Raw genomic sequence first — 19,350 nt, 5'->3', positions numbered from 1 at the left:
TTATCTGTTGTGCCCCACATGCAGCCTGTGGTGGTGAGGGGCAGTGGGGGAAGGCAGCTGCAGCCTGTGGTGAGTGAGGGGCAGTGGGGAAGGCAGCTGCAGCCTGTGGTGAGTGAGGGGCAGTGTGGGAAGGCAGCTGCAGCCTGTGGTGAGTGAGGGACAGTGGGGAAGGCAGCTGCAGCCTGTGGTGAGTGAGGGGCAGTGGGGGAAGGCAGCTGCAGCCTGTGGTGAGTGAGGGGCAGTGGGGAAGGCAGCTGCAGCCTGTGGTGAGTGAGGGGCAGTGGGGAAGACAGCTGCAGCCTGTGTGTGAGTGAGGGGCAGTGGGGAAGGCAGCTGCAGCCTGTGGTGAGTGAGGGGCAGTGGGGAAGGCAGCTGCAGCCTGTGGTGAGTGAGGGGCAGTGGGGAAGGCAGCTGCAGCCTGTGGTGAGTGAGGGGCAGTGGGGGAAAGCAGCTGGGGCCAATGTAATCCTCAGCTGTAAAGGGTTCCCTAGTATGTCACCTACTCTTGGGAGGTGACCTCGATGCTCTGCTACACAGCTGCCTGCTAGCACTGTCTGTTTCCCTTCACCCCCAGTCCACTTGCCCTCAGCCATGTGACCCACTGTGGTTGGCCAGTGTCATGTGGCCTCTAAGGTACTGGGGTCATGTGACTTCTAGGGGGCTTGGGTTCTGTTCTCATGCCAGCTGCACTGGTGAGCCAGTTCTGCCACAGGAAGCTGGAGCTGAGTCCCTGGCCATCAGGGGTCATTGGTGCTCCCAGATTTGCAGTTCTCTGTACACAGGCAACACATACTTAATCTCTGTCCTCTGTCCTCCAGAGGAACTGGACAAATGGACCCTGGGCAGGTGTCTCCTGGACTCTGTCCTGCGAGCCATTTCCCTGTGCTGGCTTCATTGTGAAGACCAACAGTGAGTCTAAGAGCCCTTCCCAGGTTCTTCTCCTCTTCCTAGGCATGGTGGGAAGTGCTAACCCAGTCAGCCTGGGTACTATGACCTCACTCACTGGGAGGACAGTGACATCTGGGTGCTGCCTTGGGAAGGCTTAGTTTGGGTAATGGAGACTGGAGGTTGCTTAGGGTTGGTGAAGCTTCCCTTCCCAGATGGTTACTGTACCCCTCATGGTGTGAGGCCTCCTCAGAACTATGGGCAGTTATGAAGGATGTTACCTATGCAATCCAAAGCCACTGAACTGTTTCTTGAGATGATGCACACTTGGTGTGCAACACAGAATTTGTAATTCTTTTGATTGAAAACTCAAGTAAAAAAATGAGAAAAATATTGAAAAGACAAAAGTGAATGGAAAAGGAAATCAAGGTGCAACAGCAGTGTATCAGTCAGGTCCCAGGCAGAAACTGACTTGGAAGAGACAAGAATCTCTTCTAAGAATTGGGGCGCCTGATCCTAACAATTTTGCATTCGTGATCTGAGCTTTAAAACTCCTCACATTTTACCAAAATTAATGAAAAGAAATGGGGAATGACACCTCACATTCATCAAAGGAGAACTCCTCACCTTATTTGAGGAGACCACCTTGAGACATTGAGCACACTTAGAGCTGGTTCCGTCATGAGAGATCTCCCCAAATAGATGGGCTTTGGCTTTGTGACTTCCTGTGGTGTTGAAGAGGTGCATGCAGGGATGTGAGCCCCACCACACAGGCTGACATGTTGTAGAAGCAGCGAGAACTGCTTCTGTAGAGGGTTCTGTACCACCTGCTGCCCATGCACACAAACCTACACAACAGCACACATGTTGACACATGACACATGTGTACACACCTCACACATGTCTACACACCACGCCCTACACACGACACCCTACACACCACCCACATGCCGAAATCCCTCCCACATGCCTACACACCACACACATGCCTACACACCACACACATGCCAACACTCCTTACACATGCCTACACACCACACACATGCCTAAACACCACACACATGCCTGTACACCACCCACATGCCTACACACCACCCACATGCCTACACACCACACACATGCCTACACACCACACATATGCCTACACACCAAACACATGCCTACACACCACACACATGCCTACATACCACACACATGCCTACACACCACCCACATGCCTACACACCACACACATGCCTACACACCACACACATGCCTACACACCACACGCATGCCTACATACCACCCACATGCCTACACACCATACACATGCCTACACACCACACGCATGCCTACACACCACACACATGCCAACACACCACACACATGCCTACACCACACACATGCCTACACACCACACCCTACACACCACACACATGTCTACACACCACACACATGCCTATACACCACACACATGCCAAGACTCCTTACACATGCCTACACACCACACACATGCCTAAACACCACACACAGGCCTAAACACCACACACATGCCTGTACACCACCCACATGCCTACACACCACCCACATGCCTACACACCACACACATGCCTACACACCACACATATGCCTACACACCAAACACATGCCTACACACCACACACATGCCTACACACCACACACATGCTTACACACCACCCACATGCCTACACACCACACACGCCTACACACCACACACATGCCTACACACCACACACATGCCTAAACACCACACACATGCCTACATACCACCCACATGCCTACACACCATACACATGCCTACACACCACACGCATGCCTACACACCACACACATGCCAACACACCACACACATGCCTACACCACACACATGCCTACACACCACACCCTACACACCACACACATGTCTACACACCACACACATGCCTACACACCACACACTTGCCTAAACACCACACACATGCCAACACTCCTTACACATGCCTAAGCCTACACTACACACATGTGCCTACATAGAACACAAATCAACATGCACACATACACTCTGGAGTGTGGTACACTGATGTGTGCTGAGTATGCATAAGGCCTTGGGTTCGATTCCAAGCACAACAATAATGGCAAGGTTTGTGGGTATTAGTGATGCCTTAACAAAATAAAGCCGAGATGACATTAATGCCAGGTGTGGTGGTGCATGCCTGTAATCCTAGCCCTTAGGAGGCAGTGGCAGGGACATCACCTTGGGGATGCAGAGCAGAGGGGCCCATGCCTACCTTGGGGATGAGAAAGTCCTGGACTTCAATGTCACGGAATGTGTGGCGGGGAAAAATCAATGGAGCGATGTCCCCAAAGCGCTGCACCTCATGGATGGCAGCATTGGTGTAGGACATGGGGGCCTGGTCTGCCATCTCGGGTCACCCCCCCCTGTCCTTTGACTTCATCAATCTCTCATTGGACTATGCCTGGAGGGACAGCGTCCCCTCAGTGAAGCTCTCCCCTTTGCCTCTGTGTAACAACGAAAGTAAGGATTGAGTCCAAGCGAGAAAGTTCGTCTCTGATTGTTGCTGGAGTCTGGGTTAGTTCGTGCCTCCTCCCTCTCATTTCCTCCTCCTTCCTTCATCACTTCCTGTGACTATTTAGCTCCCCACCCCCTTTATGAGAAAGCATCTCAAAGTAGTCTAGGCTAGAATGCCCATGCTGGCCTTGAACTTGCAACCTTCTTGCTTCATCCCCACGTTGGATACTGAAGGCCACTGTTCTGTGTCAAGAATCTCTCTTCTCACAACATTAAGGTTGCTCCTAGGTTGGGCTGACCAGATAGAGGGGCAGGTCTGTCTGTGGACTGAAGACTTGGGACACAGTTGAGACAAGGATGGGAATTGGACCAGGAGTCTGAGGTGCAGCCACAGAACTTGTTTATTGAACATTCAATCAGCCCAAGCTGAGCAGAAGGTGGAGCTACTGGCCCTGCTAGCGCACGGCTACACAGAGTTGGTAAGGCTTTGGAAAAACTGACAGTGCAAAGATGCCTTGGTCACTGGGCCTGGGCTGTCCATCGGGCACGGAGAAGCTAAAGCGCTGCAGGAGGCAGGTGAAGAAGAGGAAGAGCTCCATGCGGGCCAGGGGCTCCCCCAGGCATATGCGGCGGCCTGAGGGTGGGAGAGAGGCTTTGTCAGTCTGGGTCCTGGTAGGATCTCCACCCTCAGAGGCACCCTGGGAAGACACAGGGAGCCAGGCACCCCGCGGGCACCTGCGGAGAATGGCATGAAGGCCTCAGGCTTCACAAAGTGTCCCTGGGCGTCCAGGAAGTGCTCAGGATGGAATTGGAGGGGTTTCTCCCAGACGGTCTCGTCCTTCAGCACCGAGGACAGGTTCGTGATGAGCATCGTGCCCTGGCGGGAGACACTATGTCAGTATGGACTGGGGTGGGGCCCCTAATTTGCATGCACAACCTCTTCCACCTCCACACACTGAGTCCCTTCGTCAGAGTATCGCAGCTCCTTCATGGGTGATGGGTGACCTTCGAAACTAGTGCTTCATCCACGTCTGCTCCCATTCTCCACCGTGGATCATCTCATTGGACACCCAGTTTCCCCGAGGACTCCCAGGAACGGCTGCAGCATACTCACACCCAGGATGGTTGCAGCACCACATGGAAATCCAGGCTGCATGAGATTTGGCCTTTCCTTCCCTTGTTTGCTAGTGGCCATGCTATCGGTAGGAGGGCCCATGCCTACCTTAGGGATGCAGAAGCCTTGTAATTCAATGTCACGTGACGTCAGGCGTGGCAAATTCAATGGGGTGATGTCGGCAAAGCGCTGCACCTCATGGATGACAGCATTGGTGTAGGGCATGCGGGCCTGGTCAGCCATCTCTGGGCACCGCGTCTGCCCTAGGACTTCATCAATCTCCTGCTGGACACGGCCTGGAAGGACAGCATCCCCTCAGTGATGGAGCCCCAGGGAGATTCCCCTTGTCCCTCTACTTCCTCTCTGCTAAGGGCTGGGTCCATGAGAGAAAGATGGCCATCACCCAGGCCATAGTCTGGGGCAATCCTGGGCCAGGAGCCACAAGTGTCCCAGGGAAGCTTAAGGACACTGCCTCGTCCCTCCTCCTTCTTTCTTCCCAGCCCAGCCAGGCTCACGCTGCACATCCGGGTGCAGGATCATGAGCAGCAGGGCCCAGGACAGCGTGGTTGATGTGGTCACCATCCCAGCACCAAACAGATCAGAGACAACGAGACGTAGATTGGCATCATTGAAGCTGCTCTCAGGGTTCCCCTTGGCCTGGGCCAGAGAGAGACAGTGGACTCAGAGCAAAGAGGGAAAAGGCCCATGATACCCAGCCAGTGTCTGCAGGAGGCCACGTCTGGGGGTCACTGGGTTAGCCATGACATGCTGGACACCACAGCTCACCATCTCTCACCTTCTCCATCTCAGCCAAGAAGGCATCAGTTAGGCTTTGAGGTGGCTTGTCAGCATCCCAGGTCCTCCTGTGCTCAGCTAGCAGCGTATCCACCATACTCATGAATGTCTTTTGTGCAGGGAAGACCTTGTCGGCCAACCCCGGGATGCGCAGGAGAATTGGGAACGTGTTCAGAACCTGCAATACACACAGACAAGGTGCTAGGCGGTCTTGTTGCCTTTTCATTTAATGTGTGAAGTGGATAAGATTTCTAATAATAATAATAATGATAATCATTATTTCAATGTGTGTTTGTATACGCATGATGTGGAGAGTGTTGTTGCCACGACAAGAATGTTGCAATCAGAGGAAAACAAACGGAGTCACTTGTGTCATTACTGGAACTGCACTCAAGTGCCAGGCTTGCTTGGCCAGCTCCCTTACCCACTGTGCATCTCTCTGGCCCCTGGGTTCCTCTGCTCAATGTTGATCTCACTCAGTCTCACTTTCCAGCCTCTCCCACAAGGCCCGGTGTGCTCCTCTCATCTCCTGTCTACTCTTTAGTTCCAGCCTCAGACTCTTGGTTCCCAGGGTGAACAGAAGGAATATTCTACTCTGAACCTTCCCCAGGCTTTTGTAGCTTCCATATAGACAGAGGGCACTGGCTGTCCCTGTTCTAGACACCTGACCTTGGCCCACATTTTCCCTGCGTTTGTTCCAGGTTTGTCAAGCTCTACGCTTTTATTCCTGTGGTAGACATTTCTAGAAGTCTTGCTCTCCAAATCCCCTGCCTAAGGCTCCTCTGGGAGGATGGATGGCACAGAAGTGGTTCCGCAGGCTGCCCCAAGCCCCCTACCTCGGGAAGCAAGCCAGTATTCTCTCCCATGTTTTCTTCCAATGTTGTTAGCATGTTGATGAGGGAAGGGTCTCCATACTCAAAGCGGCGGGCGTAAATGAGGGACGCGATCACATTGCACACGGCTTTGCTGAGGAGCATGTAGGGACTGAGGGGACGCCCTGGGAGCGGAGATGCCAGTTAGTCAGGTTCTCAGTGCGATCTCGCTGTGCCCATGCGCACACCCCACCACTCACCCACCAGCCTGGTTGGCTAAGGCGTCACAGAGGTGGCCAGCCTCCTCTGTCACCCACTGCTCCAGCGATTTCCTGCCCAGGCCGAAGTTGCGCAGGGTGGACACAGAGAACCGCCGCTGCTCTCGCCACTCGGGCCCATAAGGTGCAAGGACCACACCTGTGGACACATCTGTGCGTAAGCAAGGACACCTGGCTGTGCCGGCCACTGCTCCCATATTCCTCGTCTTCTCTGGGATGAGCATCATTTGTATCCTCCCACCTTCCTCCAAAACCCACGTCTACCACCTCCTAGCCCGCTACGTAGGCTCCATGATGGATTTCAGTGGCTGCTAGTTGAGTCGCTAACTGCTTGTCACCTGTATCAGGCCCTGTCCTTCCTCTGCCCAGTACCCACCATGTCTGGCTCTGATGCTATGACTGCCTCCCCTCCCCCACCCAGCAGCCTTTTGCCTTGAGCTTTGTGTCCACGGCCAATGTGTTGAAAGATGGGTATTTCGGGGCGGTCAGCAGTGTCCTCTCCACAGGTCAGCAGAGCTTCCTGCATGGCCTTCAGGCCATTGATGACGACCATAGGCTTCCAGGCCATCTGCAGGCTGAACACGTCACCATAGCGGTTTTGAAGCTGAAGCAGAGGGACAGAGCACTTAGGAAGTGGAGGTCCCTGTGGGGCCTAGAACCAGGCTCCCTGCACTAGCATTGGCATAGTTTGTGTGTGTGTGTGTGTGTGTGTGTGTGTGTGTGTGTGTGTGTGTGTTGCTTGTTATTGAAGTTTGGTCTTCCTGTATTCTGGGAGAATGCTCTTCCTCTTCCTTTCATCCCTAGCTTGAGACTTGGCATCTTAAAACTGTGCCTTCTTTTCTTTTTCTTTCTTTTTCATGATGTTTTTATTTTCGTAAATAAGTACTCTGTCTTCATGCCTACCAGAATAAGGCACCAGATCATATTCCAGATAGTTGTGAGTCACCATTTGGTTATTGGGAATTGAACTCAGGACCTCTGGAGGAGCAGCAAGTGCTCTTAACAGCAGAGTCAACCCACCAGGCCTGGCATCTCATTGTTTAAGTTCAGCAAAGGACTCACAGTAGATGTGATCACCCAGCTGAGACCATCCCAGACCCCAACACTGTCCTAGGCCCCTTAGCATCTCACGACATATGAGGAAACTCAGGTTCCTCTAGATGGGCAGTGAGGCCACAGAGCACACAGCAGCAAGAGTCACCAGCCACAGCCCTCTGTCCACTTGCTGTGCTGACAGACAGGCTGTGCTAGACCTGGGACCTGGCACCATGCTAAGACCTCACCTATGACAGACAGGATCATAGGGACTTGGGACCTCTATGACTGCTGCCCTGTCTAACCAGACCTGAACCTGTTGTCACATCCTGCCTCACCCTCTGGTCATTGTTCCTCAAATTTATGCCTTAGAAAGTCCCAGTGTAGGCCAGCAGGAAACTGGTCCCTCTTGGGGCACAATTCCCTGTGTAACCTGTGGCTCCACTCCCACTACCTGCTGCAATGGACACTGCATCCTCTGTTACCTCCCAGCACTAAGTCACTCACCTTGTACATGCTATACGGCATGTTCTCCAAGTCCAGCTGCAGCAGGTTGCCCAGCACAGGCCACGGTGCAGGGCCTGGTGGGTAGCGGGCAGCCCAGCGCTGGCGCCTGTGCATCAGGTCCACCAGCAATATGAAGATGACTGTGAATATGGCCACGGGCCACAGGCCAGTCCCAGCCAGCAGCTCCATGGCTGCGGGCCACTGCTCCCCAGGCTTCCTAAAGAACAAGTGAGAAGCTCACCACAAACACCTAGGACTACAGGTCTCAGCATTGGATCCCGCTACCTTATAAAGGAGTGCCAGAGCTGCCCTTTGTCCTATGCACCAGCCAAATTTTGTTTGTTCAAGTGTAGGGAGGAGCCAGAGAGATTGAGTCCCTTCCAGGAGCTGACTTAATGGTTCTTCTGGCTGAACATGGAGGGGGTATATCCAGGTGACTCTGCTTTGAGGTGGACAATTATGTTGTGCAGTAAAATTATCTGTTGTGCCACACATGCAGGCTGTGGTGAGTGCGGGGCCATGGGGTAAGGCAGCTGCAGCCTGTGTGTGAGTGAGGGGCAGTGTGGGAAGGCAGCTGCAGCCTGTGGTGAGTGAGGGGCAGTGTGGGAAGGCAGCTGCAGCCTGTGGTGAGTGAGGGGCAGTGGGGGAAGGCAGCTGCAGCCTGTGGTGAGTGAGGGGCAGTGTGGGAAGGCAGCTGCAGCCTGTGGTGAGTGAGGGGCAGTGGGGGAAAGCAGCTGCAGCCTGTGGTGAGTGAGGGGCAGTGGGGGAAGGCAGCTGCAGCCTGTGGTGAGTGAGGGGCAGTGGGGAAGGCAGCTGCAGCCTGTGGTGAGTGAGGGGCAGTGGGGGAAGGCAGCTGCAGCCTGTGGTGAGTGAGGGGCAGTGGGGGAAGGCAGCTGCAGCCTGTGGTGAGTGAGGGGCAGTGGGGGAAGGCAGCTGCAGCCTGTGGTGAGTGAGGGGCAGTGGGGAAGGCAGCTGCAGCCTGTGGTGAGTGAGGGGCAGTGGGTGAAAGCAGCTGGGGCCAATGTAATCCTCAGCTGTAAAGGGTTCCCTAGTATGTCACCTACGCTTGGGAGGTGACCTCGATGCTCTGCTACACAGCTGCCTGCTAGCACTGTCTGTTTCCCTTCACCCCCAGTCCACTTGCCCTCAGCCATGTGACCCACTGTGGTTGGCCAGTGTCATGTGGCCTCTAAGGTACTGGGGTCATGTGACTTCTAGGGGGCTTGGGTTCTGTTCTCATGCCAGCTGCACTGGTGAGCCAGTTCTGCCACAGGAAGCTGGAGCTGAGTCCCTGGCCATCAGGGGTCATTGGTGCTCCCAGATTTGCAGTTCTCTGTACACAGGCAACACATACTTAATCTCTGTCCTCTGTCCTCCAGAGGAACTGGACAAATGGACCCTGGGCAGGTGTCTCCTGGACTCTGTCCTGTGAGCCATTTCCCTGTGCTGGCTTCATTGTGAAGACCAGCAGTGAGTCTAAGAGCCCTTCCCAGGTTCTTCTCCTCTTCCTAGGCATGGTGGGAAGTGCTAACCCAGTCAGCCTGGGTACTATGACCTCACTCACTGGGAGGACAGTGACATCTGGGTGCTGCCTTGGGAAGGCTTAGTTTGGGTAATGGAGACTGGAGGTTGCTTAGGGTTGGTGAAGCTTCCCTTCCCAGATGGTTACTGTACCCCTCATGGTGTGAGGCCTCCTCAGAACTATGGGCAGTTATGATAGGATGTTACCTATGCAATCCAAAGCCACTGAACTGTTTCTTGAGATGATGCACACTTGGTGTGCAACACAGAATTTGTAATTCTTTTGATTGAAAACTCAAGTAAAAAAATGAGAAAAATATTGAAAAGACAAAAGTGAATGGAAAAGGAAATCAAGGTGCAACAGCAGTGTATCAGTCAGGTCCCAGGCAGAAACTGACTTGGAAGAGACAAGAATCTCTTCTAAGAATTGGGGCGCCTGATCCTAACAATTTTGCATTCGTGATCTGAGCTTTAAAACTCCTCACATTTTACCAAAATTAATGAAAAGAAATGGGGAATGACACCTCACATTCATCAAAGGAGAACTCCTCACCTTATTTGAGGAGACCACCTTGAGACATTGAGCACACTTAGAGCTGGTTCCGTCATGAGAGATCTCCCCAAATAGATGGGCTTTGGTTTTGTGACTTCCTGTGGTGTTGAAGAGGTGCATGCAGGGATGTGAGCCCCACCACACAGGCTGACATGTTGTAGAAGCAGCGAGAACTGCTTCTGCAGAGGCTTCTGTACTACCTGCTGCCCATGTACACAAACCTACACAACAGCACACATGTTGACACATGACACATGTGTACACACCACACACATGTCTACACACCACGCCCTACACACGACACCCTACACACCACCCACATGCCGAAATCCCTCCCACATGCCTACACACCACACACATGCCTACACACCACACACATGCCAACACTCCTTACACATGCCTACACACCACACACATGCCTGTACACCACCCACATGCCTACACACCACCCACATGCCTACACACCACACACATGCCTACACACCACACATATGCCTACACACCAAACACATGCCTACACACCACACACATGCCTACACACCACACACATGCCTACACACCACCCACATGCCTACACACCACACACATGCCTACACACCACACACATGCCTACACACCACACGCATGCCTACACACCACACACATGCCTACATACCACCCACATGCCTACACACCATACACATGCCTACACACCACACGCATGCCTACACACCACACACATGCCAACACACCACACACATGCCTACACCACACACATGCCTACACACCACACCCTACACACCACACACATGTCTACACACCACACACATGCCTATACACCACACACATGCCAAGACTCCTTACACATGCCTACACACCACACACATGCCTACACACCACACACATGCCTAAACACCACACACATGCCTGTACACCACCCACATGCCTACACACCACCCACATGCCTACACACCACCCACATGCCTACACACCACACATATGCCTACACACCAAACACATGCCTACACACCACACACATGCCTACACACCACACACATGCTTACACACCACCCACATTCCTACACACCACACACGCCTACACACCACACACATGCCTACACACCACACGCATGCCGAAATCCCTCCCACATGCCTACACACCACACACATGCCTACACACCACACACATGCCAACACGCCTTACACATGCCTACACACCACACACATGCCTAAACACCACACACATGCCTGTACACCACCCACATGCCTACACACCACCCACATGCCTACACACCACACACATGCCTACACACCACACATATGCCTACACACCAAACACATGCCTACACACCACACACATGCCTACACACCACACACATGCCTACACACCACCCACATGCCTACACACCACACACATGCCTACACACCACACACATGCCTACACACCACATGCATGCCTACACACCACACACATGCCTACATACCACCCACATGTCTACACACCATACACATGCCTACACACCACACGCATGCCTACACACCACACACATGCCAACACACCACACACATGCCTACACCACACACATGCCTACACACCACACCCTACACACCACACACATGTCTACACACCACACACATGCCTATACACCACACACATGCCAAGACTCCTTACACATGCCTACACACCACACACATGCCTACACACCACACACATGCCTAAACACCACACACATGCCTGTACACCACCCACATGCCTACACACCACCCACATGCCTACACACCACCCATATGCCTACACACCACACACATGCCTACACACCACACACATGCCTACACACCACACACATGCCTACACACCACACACATGCCTACACACCACACGCATGCCTACACACCAAACACATGCCTACACACCACACACATGCCTACACACCACACACATGCCTACACACCACCCACATGCCTACACACCACACACATGCCTACACACCACACACATGCCTACACACCACATGCATGCCTACACACCACACACATGGCTACATACCACCCACATGCCTACACACCATACACATGCCTACACACCACACGCATGCCTACACACCACACACATGCCAACACACCACACACATGCCTACACCACACACATGCCTACACACCACACCCTACACACCACACACATGTCTACATACCACACACATGCCTATACACCACATACATGCCAAGACTCCTTACACATGCCTACACACCACACACATGCCTACACACCACACACATGCCTAAACACCACACACAGGCCTAAACACCACCCACATGCCTACACACCACCCACATGCCTACACACCACACACATGCCTACACACCACACATATGCCTACACACCAAACACATGCCTACACACCACACACATGCCTACACACCACACACATGCTTACACACCACCCACATGCCTACACACCACACACGCCTACACACCACACACATGCCTACACACCACACGCATGCCTACACACCACACACATGCCTACATACCACCCACATGCCTACACACCATACACATGCCTACACACCACACGCGTGCCTACACACCACACACATGCCAACACACCACACACATGCCTACACCACACACATGCCTACACACCACACCCTACACACCACACACATGTCTACACACCACACACATGCCTACACACCACACACTTGCCTAAACACCACACACATGCCAACACTCCTTACACATGCCTAAGCCTACACTACACACATGTGCCTACATAGAACACAAATCAACATGCACACATACACTCTGGAGTGTGGTACACTGATGTGTGCTGAGTATGCATAAGGCCTTGGGTTCGATTCCAAGCACAACAATAATGGCAAGGTTTGTGGGTATTAGTGATGCCTTAACAAAATAAAGCCGAGATGACATTAATGCCAGGTGTGGTGGTGCATGCCTGTAATCCTAGCCCTTAGGAGGCAGTGGCAGGAACATCACCTTGGGGATGCAGAGCAGAGGGGCCCATGCCTACCCTGGGGATGAGAAAGTCCTGGACTTCAATGTCACGGAATGTGTGGCGGGGAAAAATCAATGGAGCGATGTCCCCAAAGCGCTGCACCTCATGGATGGCAGCATTGGTGTAGGACATGGGGGCCTGGTCTGCCATCTCGGGTCACCCCCCCCTGTCCTTTGACTTCATCAATCTCTCATTGGACTATGCCTGGAGGGACAGCGTCCCCTCAGTGAAGCTCTGCCCTTTGCCTCTGTGTAACAACGAAAGTAAGGATTGAGTCCAAGCGAGAAAGTTCGTCTCTGATTGTTGCTGGAGTCTGGGTTAGTTCGTGCCTCCTCCCTCTCATTTCCTCCTCCTTCCTTCATCACTTCCTGTGACTATTTAGCTCCCCACCCCCTTTATGAGAAAGCATCTCAAAGTAGTCTAGGCTAGAATGCCCATGCTGGCCTTGAAGTTGCAACCTTCTTGCTTCATCCGCCCACATTGGATACTGAAGGCCACTGTTCTGTGTCAAGAATCTCTCTTCTCACAACATTAAGGTTGCTCCTAGGTTGGGCTGACCAGATAGAGGGGCAGGTCTGTCTGTGGACTGAAGACTTGGGACACAGTTGAGACAAGGATGGGAATTGGACCAGGAGTCTGAGGTGCAGCCACAGAACTTGTTTATTGAACATTCAATCAGCCCAAGCTGAGCAGAAGGTGGAGCTACTGGCCCTGCTAGCGCACGGCTACACAGAGTTGGTAAGGCTTTGGAGTAACTGGCAGTGCGAAGATGCCTTGGTCACTGGGTCTGGACTGTCCATCGGGCACGGAGAAGCTAAAGCGCTGCAGGAGGCAGGTGAAGAAGAGGAAGAGCTCCATGCGGGCCAGGGGCTCCCCCAGGCATATGCGGCGGCCTGAGGGTGGGAGAGAGGCTTGGTTAGTCTGGGTCCTGGTAGGATCTCCACCCTCAGAGGCACCCTGGGAAGACACAGGGCGCCAGGCACCCCGCGGGCACCTGCGGAGAATGGCATGAAGGCCTCAGGCTTCACAAAGTGTCCCTGGGCGTCCAGGAAGTGCTCAGGATGGAATTGGAGGGGTTTCTCCCAGACGGTCTCGTCCTTCAGCACCGAGGACAGGTTGGGGATGAGCATCGTGCCCTGGCGGGAGACACTATGTCAGTATGGACTGGGGTGGGGCCCCAAATTTGCATGCACAACCTCTTCCACCTCCACACACTGAGTCCCTTCGTCAGAGTACCGCAGCTCCTTCATGGGTGATGGGTGACCTTGGAAACTAGTGCTTCATCCACGTCTGCTCCCATTCTCCACCGTGGATCATCTCATTGGACACCCAGTTTCCCCGAGGACTCCCAGGAACGGCTGCAGCATACTCACACCCAGGATGGTTGCAGCACCACATGGAAATCCAGGGCACATGAGTTTTGGTCTTTCCTTCCTTTGTTTGCTAGTGGCCATGCTATCGGTAGGAGGGCCCATGCCTACCTTGGGGATGCGGAAGCCTTGTACTTCAATGTCACGTGACGTCATGTGTGGCAAATTCAATGGGGCGATGTCCGCAAAGCGCTGCACCTCATGGATGACAGCATTGGTGTAGGGCATGCGGGCCTGGTCAGCCATCTCTGGGCGCCGCGCCTGCCCTAGGACTTCATCAATCTCCTGCTGGACACGGCCTGGAAGGACAGCATCCCCTCAGTGAAGGAGCCCCAGGGAGATTCCCCTTGTCCCTCTACTTCCTCTCTGCTAAGGGCTGGGTCCATGAGAGTAAGATGGCCATCACCCAGGCCACAGTCTGGGGCAATCCTGGGTCAGGAGCCACAAGTGTCCCAGGGAAGCTTAAGGACACTGCCTCGTCCCTCCTCCTCCTTTCTTCCCAGCCCAGCCAGGCTCACGCTGCACATCCGGGTGCAGGATCATGAACAGCAGGGCCCAGGACAGCGTGGTTGACGTGGTCACCATCCCAGCACCAAACAGATCAGAGACAACGAGACGTAGATTGGCATCATTGAAGCTGCTCTCAGGGTTCCCCTTGGCCTGGGCCAGAGAGAGACAGTGGACTCAGAGCAAAGAGGGAAAAGGCCCATGATACCCAGCCAGTGTCTGCGGGAGGCCACGCTTGGGGGTCACTGGGTTAGCCACGACATGCTGGACACCACAGCTCACCATCTCTCACCTTCTCCATCTCAGCCAAAAAGGCATCAGTTAGGCTTTGAGGTGGCTTGTCAGCATCCCAGGTCCTCCTGTGCTCAGCTAGCAGCGTATCCACCATACTCATGAATGTCTTTTGTGCAGGGAAGACCTTGTCGGCCAACCCCGGGATGCGAAGGAGAATTGGGAACGTGTTCAGAACCTGTAACACACACAGACAAGGTGCTGGGCGGTATTGTTGCCTTTTCATTTAATGTGTGAAGTAAATAAGATTTCTAATAATAATAATAATGTTAATCATTATTATTTCAATGTGTGATTGTACACGCATGATGTGGAGAGTGTTGTGGCCACGACAAGAATATTGCGGTCAGAGGAAAACAAACGGAGTCACTTGTGTCCTTACGGGAACTGCACTCAAGTGCCAGGCTGGCTTGGCCAGCTCCCTTACCCACTGTGCATCTCTCTGGCCCCTGGGTTCCTCTGCTCAATGTTGATCTCACCCAGTCTCACTTTCCAGCCTCTCCCACAAGGCCCGGTGCGCTCCTCTCATCTCCTGTCTCCTCTTTAGTTCCAGCCTCAGACTCTTGGTTCCCAGGGTGAACAGAAGGAATATTCTACTCTGAAACTTTCACAGGCTTTTGTAGTTTCTATATAGTCAGAGGGCACTGGCTGTCCCTGTTCTGGACACCTGACCTTGGTCCACATTTTCCCTGCGTTTGTTCCAGGTTTGTGAAGCTCTATGCTTTTATTCCTGTGGTAGACATTTCTAGAAGTCTTGCTCTCCAAATCCCCTGCCTAAGGCTCCTCTGGGAGGATGGATGGCACAGAAGTGGTTCCGCAGGCTGCCCCAAGCCCCCTACCTCGGGAAGCAAGCCATTAGTCTCTCCCATGTTTTCTTCCAATGTTGTTAGCATGTTGATGAGGGAAGGGTCTCCATACTCAAAGCGGCGGGCGTAAATGAGGGACGCGATCACATTGCACACGGCTTTGCTGAGGAGCATGTAGGGACTGAGGGGACGCCCTGGGAGCGGAGATGCCAGTTAGTCATGTTCTCAGTGCGATCTCGCTGTGCCCATGCGCACACCCCACCAGTCACCCACCAGCCTGGTCGGCTAAGGCGTCACAGAGGTGGCCAGCCTCCTCTGTCACCCACTGCTCCAGCGATTTCCTGCCCAGGCCGAAGTTGCGCAGAGTGGACACAGAGAACCGCCGCTGCTCTCGCCACTCAGGCCCATATGGTGCAAAGACCACACCTGTGGACACATCTGTGTGTAAGCAAAGACACCTGGCTTTGCCATCAACTGCTCCCACCATTAGTCATCTGCTCTGGGACGAGCATCACTCGTATCCTCCCACCTTCCTCCAAAAGCCACGCCTACCACCTCCTAGCCCGCTACGTAGGCTCCATGATGGATTTCAGTGGCTGCTTGTTGAGTCGCTAACTGCTTGTCACCTGTATCAGGCCCTGTCCTTCCTCTGCCCAGTACCCACCATGTCTGGCTCTGATGCTATGACTGCCTCCCCTCCCCCACCCAGCAGCCTTTTGCCTTGAGCTTTGTGTCCATGGCCAATGTGTTGAAAGATGGGTATTTTAGGGCGGTCAGCAGTGTCCTCTCCACAGGTCAGCAGCGCTTCCTGCACGGCCTTCAGGCCATTGATGACGACCACAGGCTTCCAGGCCATCTGCAGGCTGAACACGTCACCATAGCGGTTTCGAAGCTGAAGCAGAGGGACAGAGCACTTAGGAAGTGGAGGTCCCCGTGGGGCCTAGAACCAGGCTCCCTGCACTAGCATTGGCATAGTTTGTGTGTGTGTGTGTGTGTGTGTGTGTGTGTGTGTGTGTGTGTGTGTGTGTTGCTTGTTATTGAAGTTTGGTCTTCATATGTCCTGGAAGAATGCTCTTCCTCTTACTTTCATCCCTAGCTTGAGACCTGGCATATTAAAACTGTGCCTTCTTTTCTTTTTCTTTTCTTTTTAATGATTTTTTATTTCCATTAATAAGTACTCTGTCTTCATGCCTACCAGAATAAGGCACCAGATCATATTCCAGATAGTTGTGAGTCACCATTTGGTTATTGGGAATTGAACTCAGGACCTCTGGAGGAGCAGCAAGTGCTCTTAACAGCAGAGTCAACCCACCAGGCCTGGCATCTCATTGTTTAAGTTCAGCAAAGGACTCACAGTAGATGTGATCACCCAGCTGAGACCATCCCAGACCCCAACACTGTCCTAGGCCCCTTAGCATCTCAGGACATATGAGGAAACTCAGGTTCCTTGAGATGGGCAGTGAGGCCACAGAGCACACAGCAGCAAGAGAGTCACCAGCCACAGCCCTCTGTCCACTTGCTGTGCTGACAGACAGGCTGTGCTAGACTTGGGGCCTGGCACCATGCTAAGACCTCACCTATGACAGACAGGATCACAGGGACTTGGGACCTCTATGACTACTGACCTGTCCAATCACCCTTGAACCTGCTGTCACATCCTGCCTCACCTCCTGGACTTTGTGCCTCAAAACTGTTGCCCAAAAATGTCTAAGTGCCACCACCAGGAAGAGGTGGTCCTTCTCTGGGGCACAATTCCCTGTTTAACCTATGGCTCCACTCCCACTACCTGCTCCAATGGACACCGCATCCTCTGTTACCTCCCAGCAGTAAGTCACTTACCTTGTACATGCTATACGGCATGTTCTCCAAGTCCAGCTGCAGCAGGTTGCCCAGCACAGGCCACGGTGCAGGGCCTGGTGGGTAGCGGGCAGCCCAGCGCTGGCGCCTGTGCATCAGGTCCACCAGCAATATGAAGATGACTGTGAATATGGCCACGGGCCACAGGACAGTCCCAGTCAGCAGCTCCATGGCTGTGGGCCACTGCTCCCCAGGCTTCCCAAAGAACAAGTGACAACGCTCACCACAAAAGCCTAGGACCAGAAGTCCCAAGGTTGGATCCCGCTACCTTATAAAGGAGTGCCAGAGCTGCCCTTTGTTCTCTGCTCCAGCCAAATTTTGTTTGTTCAAGTGTAGGGAGGAGCCAGAGAGAGTGAGTCCCTCCCAGGAGCTGACTTAATGGTTCTTCTGGCTGAACATGGAGGGGGTATATTCAGGTGACTCTGCTTTGAGGTGGACAATTATGTTGTGCAGTAAAATTATCTGTTGTGCCCCACATGCAGCCTGTGGTGGTGAGGGGCAGTGGGGGAAGGCAGCTGCAGCCTGTGGTGAGTGAGGGGCAGTAGGGGAAGGCAGCTACAGCCAATGTAATCCATGAAGAAAACAGAAAAATGACGCAAAATGCACATGTGCTCAGGACAGCTGCTGGTCACCCTGCACATGCCCACTCTCTCTCACTCACTGGGGTCAGCGAAGTCTCTGTCCCTATCCTCTCTGGGGATCCAGACCTCTGAAGATCAAGGCTCAGATGTCCCAGTGGAGGCCAGGCTCAGCTCTTGCTCTCTGCTGCCCCCTACAGTGAAGCAGAAGAAAAGAGAGGCAGGAGCAAGGTAGAGGGGAGCACACCATGGAGCCATAGCAAGGTCTGGACACTGGATCTTCCTCTCTCTGCTGCCCATGCCACCCCTTCTCAGCTGACCTCTCTGTCACCAGGCCTGAGGTGACATGTTTGTTGCTGGCCTGAAGCCCCCAAAGTCTGCTCCCGGTTCCTGTCCCTACTACTGGTCCTTGCCCTGTCCAGTGACCCTGCCCCACACTGTGACACAGGATGGCAGCCTAGGTTGGGGCACAGACAAGGGTCTTTCTCTCTAGGCTCAGTATCACCTGAAGGCGGCCTGCAGGGGAGTCAGGACACCTGAAAGGGTCACGGTCAAGAGTGGGAGGAGGGAGACAACCGCGCTCTGCTCACTGACATGCTCAGGCTGCTGGCTTCCTCCTGCTCTGCTCCAGGACCCTCCCAGGGTAACTTGTGGTGATTGATGGTTAACCCTGGAGTCAGTGCTGGGACAGCACAGTCTGCCTCTCCTCTGATCTCAGCCTGTCTGAGTGCTGTACAATGGTGTTGACTGGGTGCTGGCCCCATTGTGGGATAAGCCGGACCAGGCCTGATATTCCCACTTTAGCTAAGTGAGCTCCTGTGAGGTAAGTGTGCTGACAGGAGAGTGATGTCACACTGTGTGCTATAAAGGGTTCCCTGATCTGTCCCCTGCTCTTGGGAGGTGACTTGGATGCTCTGCTACACAGCTGCCTGCTAG

At 53.5% G+C, this 19,350-nt stretch overlaps 2 protein-coding genes across 3 annotated transcripts; both read right to left on the bottom strand.

The window, feature by feature from the left end:
• Window positions 1-3,772: 3,772 nt before the first annotated feature.
• Window positions 3,773-6,320, bottom strand: LOC311578512 (cytochrome P450 2D3-like). Of its 2 annotated transcripts, XM_084748407.1 has the most exons (6): window positions 6,140-6,320; window positions 5,305-5,481; window positions 5,024-5,165; window positions 4,617-4,804; window positions 4,130-4,271; window positions 3,773-4,028 (listed from the first exon to the last, which is right to left on the bottom strand). In XM_084748407.1, the coding sequence occupies exons 1-6, from the start codon at window positions 6,278-6,280 to the stop codon at window positions 3,850-3,852; spliced, it is 969 nt and encodes a 322-aa protein (XP_084604533.1). In that variant the 5' UTR covers window positions 6,281-6,320; the 3' UTR covers window positions 3,773-3,849. The 2 variants fall into 2 exon arrangements, with proteins under 2 accessions (XP_084604533.1, XP_084604532.1); XM_084748406.1 differs by having other exon boundaries at window positions 3,773-4,271.
• A 7,322-nt stretch (window positions 6,321-13,642) lies between these two features.
• On the bottom strand, window positions 13,643-18,218 carry LOC311578545 (cytochrome P450 2D3-like). The gene is made up of 9 exons (XM_084748452.1): window positions 17,819-18,218; window positions 16,700-16,871; window positions 16,253-16,405; window positions 16,013-16,173; window positions 15,175-15,351; window positions 14,894-15,035; window positions 14,487-14,674; window positions 14,000-14,141; window positions 13,643-13,898 (listed from the first exon to the last, which is right to left on the bottom strand). Exons 1-9 carry the CDS (start codon window positions 18,005-18,007, stop codon window positions 13,720-13,722), a joined length of 1,503 nt encoding a protein of 500 aa, XP_084604578.1. The 5' UTR covers window positions 18,008-18,218; the 3' UTR covers window positions 13,643-13,719.
• Between the last annotated feature and the right edge of the window lie 1,132 nt (window positions 18,219-19,350).

Source organism: Acomys minous, assembly GCF_964271855.1.
Source record: "Acomys minous genome assembly, chromosome: 12".
NCBI lineage: Eukaryota > Metazoa > Chordata > Mammalia > Rodentia > Muridae > Acomys > Acomys minous.
This window is presented reverse-complemented; position numbering and strand designations above follow the sequence as displayed.